At 45.1% G+C, this 10,286-nt stretch overlaps 1 protein-coding gene across 1 annotated transcript in view; it reads right to left on the reverse strand.

Moving 5' to 3' along the window:
- Positions 1–10,064, reverse strand: part of SERTAD4 (SERTA domain containing 4) — a 15,653-nt gene extending 5,589 nt beyond the window's left edge. Inside the window, exon 1 of the mRNA XM_010576439.1 lies at positions 9,985–10,064. Within this exon, the coding sequence (XP_010574741.1) occupies positions 9,985–10,063 (79 nt within the window). The 5' untranslated portion in view covers position 10,064. The remainder of the gene's footprint in view (positions 1–9,984) is intronic.
- Positions 10,065–10,286: the final 222 nt, after the last annotated feature.

Here is a 10,286-nt window from a genome sequence, read left to right on the forward strand (position 1 = left end):
GTGCAGTGGGGTGTGCGTGTGAGAGAGCGCGCGCCCAGCAGTTCGGGATCGCGTTCCTTTCTTCTCTCTTCCCTCCCGAACGAAGCAGACAGCAGAGACTTAGGTAGTTGTTTCCACTAGCCCCGATCGGACTGAACTGGATCTGCCTCCAGTCAAAACACTGCGAGACTAAGACAGAAAATTGGCTCCGGTTTCAAGCCGTGAGTTGCAGTCCCACCGGAGCCAAGCACAACATCGGCGGAGCGGGCGGAATATTAAGCAGGAGCGGGGACTCCAGGGCCAGCGCCAGGCTGCGAGCTGCCTCCTGCCGCGACAGCAGGCGGGAGGGGAGGGGAGGGGAGGGAGCAAACTTTCTGCGAGGGGCAAGGGATGAGTTCATAGTCACCTACTTCTTGGCAGAGGAGCGCCGAACAATGCGCCCGGGCCCGGCCCGGCCCCTCCCTCTCCTTCCTCCTCCTCCTCCTCCTCCTCTCTCCAGGAAAGCGGGATGTCGTTTCCCCTCGGTGCAGCCCTCCCGGAGGAAGACGAGGGCCCGAGCGAGCGGCGGGAAGGAGGGGCCGCAGGTGGGCAGGTGGAATTTCAGCAATTGTTTGTGTTAGCGGCTGAGCGCTCGCTAACAAGAGGAAAAAATAAACCGCAGCAGAAGAGGGAGGAAAAATAAATCATTCACATCTGCCAGTTGTTTTCTTAAATCCTGGAAGACTGCACAAGGCTGCTACTTGATTAAGAAGAAACGGGCTCCCAGCATGCGCTCCCTGTTCGTTAGATGCACGCACGCAGGCGTGCCGTGGGTCTGCCCTACGCTGCTCACCGGGGCAGAAAAGGGGAGGTGAAGGGGAAATCCCTGAGCAGTTTGGCCCAGTGAAGGCCACCAGACCTCGCCGCAAGCGGACCGAAGGGTGCCTAAACCCCTTCCTCAGAATCCGTTAAGTGATCACGCACTGCATATGGCCCTCAGTCATTTTCTGGCAGTAGCCCATTAATGCCATCTTGCTTTTCCTGGGCAAAGGAACAACGACGTGGGGAACGGCAAGCCACTAGACTGGCCCATTGGAAGTTATCCCTGACACAGACTATATATTATTTATTCCCCGCACCTTTTGTTACCAGCTGAGTACCGACGCACGGAAAGACTGGTCCAAACAACAAGTGGGTCAATCTGCTGACCTAAGAGCAGGGCCAAAAAGCGGCCCAAGAACCCGCTAAAAAGTCATCTATTTTGTGGCTGAAAAGATTACACCATCATTAGAAAGCACCCGTGGACTCTTCTCGTTAATCTGCACCGAGGAATCACTCACAGGGAGACATCAATCTTTTCACGTTGGCATGATGTCAACACTCAGTGTTTGTCCTTAGAGAATACGGTTGGAAGAAACTTGCTGCTGCTTTGGGAAAGTCAGGATTTCTTTGCTCGTAATGAATTCAGCATCTCTTTGTGGAATTTTTTTATGAGAATCAGAGATTTCGACTGTGCTTTTTTTTTTTACCGTATTTCATCACAAATAGGTCTTTCTATGCTTAAGCAGAGAAAGGAAGGAAGGAAGGAAAGAAGGAAGGAGTTGAGATGCCTTCTGCACCGTGCTGCTGATTTATCTTGAAAAACTGAGTTCTCTGGACAGCCGGTAAAGTAAATGGACTGCTGCTGGTATTTACAATACACAAAATTAATAGAGGCAGGCCAGTTAATTTCTATAAACAGCTACTGTCCATGCACATTCAACCATGTTTCCAAACTGTATAAAAACAAGGCATAAATAATAGAGCTTCCCTAGGGAAAAAAACCCCAACAAAACCAACCAGCAAACGAAAGCCCCAAACCAAGCTTGTAGGTCTCAGCATGCCTTACAAAGCTGTATAGGTGGCACTCAGCTACAAAATGATCCCCATTTTGTAGCAAAGTAATTGCTTCAGCACACAGAAGCTGAGAACCAGGCTTTTAAACGGGGCTTGTGACTCTGGGCACGCTATTTGTTCCCGTTTGATTTTCAGACGCGCTGATTTCCAGCTGCTGCAAATGAGTGGGAAGGGAGCTGCGAGTACTCAGCACATGGGAAAAGTCAGCCTCCTCGAAGGTGAAGTTGGACACGGCAAAACTGAAAGCCTGAAGTACGAGGTGGTATTTACTGAAAAAGCGCTACCGGACCTAGCTCCATAAACAGGACCTTTGGCGTTGCTCCTGAAGAGCCAGCCTACTGTTTTTCCCCATTAAGGATGGCAAAATCCACTCCTGAGTATCTTGCCAGAAGTCATGCAGCAAAGCAGTGTCAGAGCCAGAAATAGAACCAGATCTCATCGTCCTTCAGCTGTAAGCCCAACCCATTTATATTACATTATTGTGTGCAATGGAGGGATTTAATCCAAAATCCTGTTCATTTCAATGAGACTTTGCAGAACCGCACACACATTGTTACATTTCCATTAACGCCACTGGAAATAAAGGATGAAAGATGTACATTTGAGCATACATTACATTTACTATACAAAATTACAGCAAAAGGTTGACACTTAGGGCTGGATTCAATTTTGAACAATCCATTTGGGAGCCTTGTGTGGGCTTTGGTGGCATGGAAGCCAGGCACAGTTTTTTTATTGAACCCAGCCCTCCATCCTTAGGCTACCACAATTTTTCCATTTTGTCAGCCAACTGCATGCAGTGTGAGGACACCCCGAGGCATCTACAGCAGCCTGAAGGTTAAAATGTCAAAGTTTTTCCATGTGCAGTTTTACGCAGTAAGACTACTATACATTGCTACGCTACTCCATTTGCTGGGGTTTTCACTCACTATTCCTCCAGAGCCATTATAATGTTAATGAGAGAACTGTAATGATGCCATTCACATTATAACAAGCCTGATGCGATGTCAGTGAAAAGGGCTCTTTATACAGTTCCAGAATGCCTCTAAAAACCCAAACTTAAATATAAAATGCCTGTGACAATAATGCTGCAGGTCTCACCAAGATCAATAAAGACAAGAGAATAGACTTAAGATGGCTATTCCTTTCCTAACTCCTGGGTTTGTACCCAAGTACTGCAGCGGTTTCAGTCTTTATTGTATATTCTGGAGTGTTTCCATTGCATAACAACATGACTTGAGGAGAGAATAGCGTTTCTTAACTGTACTATACCATTGTTAACATCTGGATTGCAGTGCTTAGAAAATACCATTGCCATCATTTTGGTAGCTGTTACCTTTCTGGCGTTATAGAAAATTTACGCTGCAGAAGCAGTCAGAAATCCCACTGCACGAGCACTGCACGCAGGCTGTGCAGACCCACAGTCTAAGAAAGCAAGTGACAGCCGGAGAGGGGAAGGGGAGAGGCACAATCACATACCCCGACTGGTGTACACATACATTAAAACCAACGAAACCCAACTATATCACATGTAAACAATTCCAGGCTAACCTCACAAACTATCTGCTCTTTATGGTTGCTGCAACAAAGTGTGGCATCACCCACTTGGCTGAGGGAGGCAGGGCATCCTGTGGGCAAGAGCGTCATGGAAGAGGGCATAAAGGCTCCCCTGGGAGCAGCAGATCAATGCACGAGGACGCCAGCATCACTGGCGAAGAGAGCAGAGCCACCCAGTAGAGACAATGGTGGAGCGGTGACAGCTGAGGCGGAGCTGTGACAACCTAGCACGTGAAAAGAAAAGACTAGAGGCAGGCAAATAAGGAGGAAAGGCAGGAGGTGGATTGGCTCTGACCGCAGCAGTGGACAGGGAAGAGGATGTTGGGAGCTTGTGTTTAAATAGATCAAACTGGCTGATATGTCACAAGTTCAAGGAGGAGGAAGTTACAAACAGAGATGGGAGATAACAATTGATTAAAATGTTTATTGTCCGGATAGCTGTGCGTTGAGTTGTAGTAACATTATGAATGAAGCAGTGGAAACACTGGGGACACTGAATCGCAGCACACTGGGGCAGCCCAGTCACAGTAAATGAAAGCGGAGTCAAAGATGATCCCTGCGCTCAGGGCTCTGGAGACAAGGCGAGCAGCAAGGCTGCAAGAAGTGGAAAAGCATCTAGAATTGGCCATGCTGGGTTTAAGCTGAAAATTGGACTTCCAAGAGGCAGGCCATGGGTTGGGAGCAGACAGGGAGATCTCTGCCTTCTCTTGTGATAGAAAATAGCTGAGAAGAACTGCAGTATCTCATCACACCAGTGCAGAGTGGTCCCTGGTCTGCGGTGAGGGAGACGCTGAGCCACAAGCCGGAGACTGCAGGGAGGAGGCGAGGGAAGAGGGGAATGGGGACAGGTGGCAGCAAGGCAGTGTGGGCCCCGGGCAATGATGATTTTCTGTTCCTTCAGCTGCACTTTGTATCAGAAATGTGTGTAACACCATCTAACATAAGCATGATACAAGGGCGAAATGAAATGGTTAAGGCTGGCTGAAATAACTAGACTGGTAGAACAACAGGTCTGTGTGCCAACGGGGTCAATTCAGCTCTTCATCCTTCAGAGGTATAGAGAAACTATAGACCTGCCAAGTCTAGTGTTTTTCCCTGTATTTCTTGGCCCTCATTTCAGGGAATTTCAAGGAATCCACTGTTTTTTTCTTTTTTTCCCTTCTTTTTCTAGAGCTGGACTTACTGTTTGGTGGAAAAGGAATTAACTTGAAACGAGAAATTGATTTCTGTGTCAAGATACAGCCCTTCTGTGAAAGCATTTCAAAGGTATCTTCACTTAACTTCTGTCCTAATTTAGATTATACAACTCCAGATGCTTGAGTGTCTCTTTCTCAAGACAGAATTCCAAGCAAATATTTCTCTAACTTTCCTAATTCCCACATGCTAATTTTTTTCCTGTCATACTTTTCAGTTGAATTCTTCCCAGACAGACTTTTTGGAGTTACTCTGTCAGGGTCCCCTGCTTTTCTTAGCAAGCATTTTTTCAGAGAAAAAAAAAACCATTAAAAAAGAAAATGTTCTTTTGAATTCTTAACAGTTGTGCTTTCTCCTGCTTCTGGTTTCTGTGAAGCAGAACTAGAGGAGGTTTCTATACTGAAAGGTTTACTCTTTTACTTCTTTGTAAATAGATGTCACCTATCAGTACTCATGGTAGCCTATATGCAATGAACGTTTAAATGGTGGTTCTAACGGAGTTTACCCCAGAATTTATGCAAATATATGAAAATACAAGCAAATCTGCAATCTTCTTGCAGAACCACAGGGCTCTGGCAGATACGAGAAAAGGTGACATCAAGTTTATTGCAGCCATCTCCCAAAGGCTGCTTTGCCTGCCTGCTCTGGGAGAACAATAAAGCCCCATGATATTTATTTCAGTAAGCATAAATATTTTTTCCAGTGTTCTTAGCCAAAATGTCTCATGTGTTCTCTGCCTCCACCCCACTGGTGGCTGCGTGGCCCTGCTAGACATATAAAGCTTGGTCCAGGACCACTCAGCTCAGTGGGAATTCAGTTTGCAAAACACTTCAGTATCCTGAGGGTAAAAGGTGCTCCTATTGCTGCAAACTATAACTGACAGTATTTCTGATTAGTTAACCTTTGTAACGGGTTTTGACACTGAATAGGTGCTAGATGTTGTTATTGGGACTGAAGTCAGAGAGAAAAAGGCGTCCCAGCAGTCAGGCAGGGCTGAGAAAAAGCAAAGCCCTTCTGTTACAGAAGGAGACTTCCCAAATCACAAGGCAGTTCTCGTCACTCGTTCTTTAAAAGAGGTGCCAATTAAAACAGCTTCCCCGTTTAACTTTCACTCCGGTGCAGCAGTGCATGCATATCACCGGCACCATAAATTAGATGGTTTATGGGGTTAATTATATTGCCTTCTTAACTTTTTGCCTGCTGAAGAAAGTAAACAAAACAAACAAAAAAGTGTTTTGGAACAAAGAGTGAGTTGTCTCCCACTTTGCTGTGCGCTACTTTCCACGAAGAATGAGAGCTATTATTATTCTTTTACAAGTTTCCTTCTAAGGGAAATAAACACCAAAGGTAGGATTCCAAGGAAATGACTCACAAATATTGGCAGCAGGCTCCGAAAATTGGATCCAGTCTTTGCAAAAGCCTTTAGCAGAATACTAACCCCTCTTATTGCAAAATAAACTTTTCCCAGACGAGCTGCACATCAGCTCTGCGCGTGTGTGTGCGCATGTGTGTGTGTGTGTTAGGAAGCGGAGACAGGAACAGAACCCATTTCTCATGTCTCCCCCTCCTCCCTCCGGGGCACCGCTTCTGATGCCATTTTTAGCTGGAAGCTGGAAATCTTTAATAACCGACTGAGTCATCCTCAGGAGAGGGAGGGAAAGGGATGCGCCTCACCTTGCCGAGCAGCGTGCTGCCCGCCGGCCGTCCCTGCCCGCAGAGACCCCCGGCAGAGCTGGGCTGGGCGGCCGTTTTACTACAAGCCAATCTACAAGAACTGGCAAGAACCTTCATGCTACAGCTGTAAAAATGAGGGGCAGAGTGGGGAAGGGATTTTTTTTTTTTCCTAATCCCCTGACGTTGCATTGAATTCAGCAGGGCAAGATCAGCCTCTAATAATCTGTTTTCAGTCACCGAGTTACCCTTTCAGATGTGCAGAAGGTAACCATGCACCGTGACTCATATTTTATTTCTTAATCAGGAACCCGGGAACCAGGAATGCAGACATTGAAAAATCAGACAGCTGAGCAAAATCAGTGTGGCAGGATTACCATCTGCAAACAGAACAATCTACTTTGCATATTTATTTCTCAGCTGTTTAAATTTTGAATCATAAATGCATATTCTGTATCATTTGTAATGCACACGTTTTAAAACGCTCGTGCTCTCTCATGTTGGTTTGGGGGGTTTGTTTGTTTGTTTTGTTTTTGACGATGTAAATCTGGTTAGACAAGAGCGACAAAAATTGCAAACCTTACACTGAATTCCTTTGTTGCTTGGTGCTACTTAGACGAGCCTTTTAAATGAAAGAAGCAGGTCCCCTTACTCATTTCCTTTGTAAAATCCTATTTAACCACTCCAAATCGAGATGAAACAAACGGAGATGCTGGGCCAAAGTCAGATTATTTTTTTTTTTTAGAAAGGCACTTTACGGCGTGCCTAAAACCAATTGGCAGCCAAGTACCTACTTGAGATGCTAAAGGTTGCATTAGTGGAAGTTTTGCGTCTGGTTCAAGGTCTCCAGCATTGCCAGGTAGTTTCTAAAGCCTGTAATTCACTAAGTGCCCAACAGACACCTCTTCCAATAGGACCTCTAAGGAGGAACAATGTTTATATAGACTGTCTGAGACATCTGAATTGTGCTGAACTCCAGCCATTGCTCAACCAGTTATAACCAGCTGTCAGGGCTGGGAAGAAGACCAGGATAAACCAGTGTGGTGTCGCCTTCCTGAATCTGCTGGCAGCGTGGCACAGCAAGCTGGGGGGTAGGAGCTCCTCGGACCCCACCTCGCTGCAGTGTTAATGGGTGAATTTTAAGATCCACAATTGCATGGCTGGCCACTTTAGTGACACGAAGAAGCGGTCAGCTGGGAAGTGACGGCTGCTGCAGGGAAGGAGAGGCAGAGGGACCAACACCAAGCCAAGGAGAGGGAGAAACGGGAGCAAGAGTGGAAAGAGGGAAGAAAGGCAAAAGGCAGCAGAGTCTTGTTACTTCCCGGGCTTTTCATCCTCTAATCTATGGACTTCTTAAAGAAGACGAAATGACCTATCGCTAGGAATAAATTCGTTATGCTAGCACATGATGGAAAACATTCAGTTATCCACAAGTCAAAAATCACTGGAATCGCATTGGCTACACCCCTGCTCGGCATCTTGCCGGTGCTCAGCTTTTCCCACTTTCCAGAAGCTCCCCCCGAAGCAGCCGGAGCCGCACAAGGCCAGCCAGGATCTGATCCCACCCGGGCACTGCCACCTCTCCCCCTCGCTGCTCTGCAAAGACCGAACGAGGGGAAATAGCACCGAGCTGCTGTCTGGGTGCAGGCGCCCGCAGGAAGCACCTTCCCAGGGAGAGATACTGGGAATCACTCGCGCATGTTTTGTAAAGGTTACGAAGAGTAAGTTTAGTTACAGGATAAAGGTCTCCCAGCCGCAACAGCACGTCATGTCTGCGGTGAGGAGCTGGGAGGGGAAGAGATGGGAGAGACCCCACTGTTGTATAAGATATAAGGGGCTGATTTAAAAACTTAATTTAAAATGCTTTCTTTCCATAATAAATGTTTGCAATAAATGAATTGCATAAAATGAATTCGGAAAAGAGAAATGTCTAAATAATGAAAAGATTATAAAATTATGACACCAGTGTTGAGTATCCATTTTTTTATGCATGACATAGCTCACGAGGCAACTGGGCAGCACAAATGACCTGTAATTGGTAAGAGATACTTTTAGCAGGAATGGATTAGTCATTCACCTCTGAGCACTGGGGACATCTTCCCAAAATCAGGCTTACTGGGGTAGCATCACAAATTACAGTGCTAAAATGAAATGTTATATTTTGATGCAGAACTTCATATTTGACTCAAGTCTTTTCTTTTTTGAGACTTATGGCATGCAGATTGACTCTTACTAACATGGCTTTGTCCATTCATTTCTCAGTCTCCTTGTCTGTGTCCCTGTTTTCAGACTTCAACTTTTGTAATCTAGAAAAGCAAGCAAACAAAAAAAGATCAATTTTATCAAAACTTAAAAGGCTTTATTCATGTTTTGGTTAACAATGCAGACTCAAAAAGACTAAGTTTTTAAAAAATAAAACATTTTAAGTTCAGTTTTCATTTTAAGTCCAACCTATTGATTTAATAGCTAAGGAAAAAGTCATCTCTTAGAACCAGGGAAAAGTGACATAAAATACTTACATCATAAAAAATAATTATGCAACTAAGGAAAGTGAGGGGAAAAAAGAAATCTTGTACAGATAAAATTGAGGTGACAAAAGCAGCTGAGGTAATGAGAGAGTTAATATAAGTAGATCACAGACATTTATAAGAAAATAATTCCTCTGCACAATTTGTCATTGCAAAAGCGGAGATGTAGATTCTATGATTCTACGATTTCCACTGTCCTTGGATGATAATATTCTGCTAGGATCTGCATTGCATTATTTAGCTGGTACTACAGAAAGTTATTATTCCTTTTACTTGAAGAGTAGCATAAAAACCTTGAAGTTATTCTGAGAATTAATTCTCATTCAGAGAACTGTTTTGAGGCCTATGTCCTCATCAAGGCTGGGACTCGTAGCTCTCTGATCCACACAAGTGGTTCTTCCTCTAGCACTGGACGTTGGTCTTATTAGCACTTCATTTTTCAGGAGTACTTTTACTGCCATGAATAGGGACTATTTATAAGGAGACCGCAGTCCAATGTGGATGACGTACCCAGGGACCAGGAAGGACCATGTGTCCTGGCAGAGTCTCCTGTGGATGCTCCTGGCAGAAGCAGCAGATAAGGGTGTGGGAAAGGGGAAAACATTGGTATGTTCAAGTTGGAGCCCCCCAGCTCTCTGCAGGAAATCACGCCCTCCTCGACACAGAGGCAGCTTCAGGCAAAAGGAGGGTAGATAACCAAAGGCTGGACCCAGCACGGATGAAGAGGATTTACTTTCCTCTGTCATGGACCTGGGTAGTCTCTAAAGTCCAGAAAGGAAGACAGTGTTGAAGTGTGGGAGGGACGGCATTTTAAGAGCAGGATCTGGTGCAATGGCAATTACCCAAAGCCATTCCCGCTTGCCTGCTCCAAAACCTCCATGTAGCTACTGCACAGCTGTGTCAACCCTCTTGTTTATCCATATGGTGTGTCTTGGACTACCTCTAAGCTCCAGGGACTGGGGAGATGCCCAAGCTAAGTCCTATGAAGTTTTCTAACTGGTATGAGTAATGGCTGGGGACATGCAATTGCTTTAGTTTAAACAAACCTGTGCAGCAATACTCATTATTGCAATGGAATACACTGTTCCCCAAATTTCAAAAAACAGGAGGAGGAAGATACGGGGAAGCGCTTGTGTATTCCTTTATAGTCTCACGTTGTGCACAGTATATTGATGCTCACTCCAGTGCCAATATCCACTTTCACCTTCATCTCCAGCAGCAATAGTTAAGACACTGTATATCCAGTCCTTCTGAAGCATGCACTCTGGAGCTGAACAGTGACCTTTTATTTTTTTGCTAAAAGGAGACAGATTTTTAAACTTCACTATCAGTTCATCCATCAAACCACCAAGAAAAAATGAATAACTATCAACTTCAGTTCAATTATTCAGTTGATTCATTTTTGTCATTGCAATGAAATTGCAATATGAAGTCTAAAATAAAATCTAGATCTCATGTTAAATCTCTGAAGTATTTTTTAGC

This window comes from Haliaeetus leucocephalus, unplaced genomic scaffold (genome assembly GCF_000737465.1).
Source record: "Haliaeetus leucocephalus isolate CR32 unplaced genomic scaffold, Haliaeetus_leucocephalus-4.0 Scaffold526, whole genome shotgun sequence".
NCBI lineage: Eukaryota > Metazoa > Chordata > Aves > Accipitriformes > Accipitridae > Haliaeetus > Haliaeetus leucocephalus.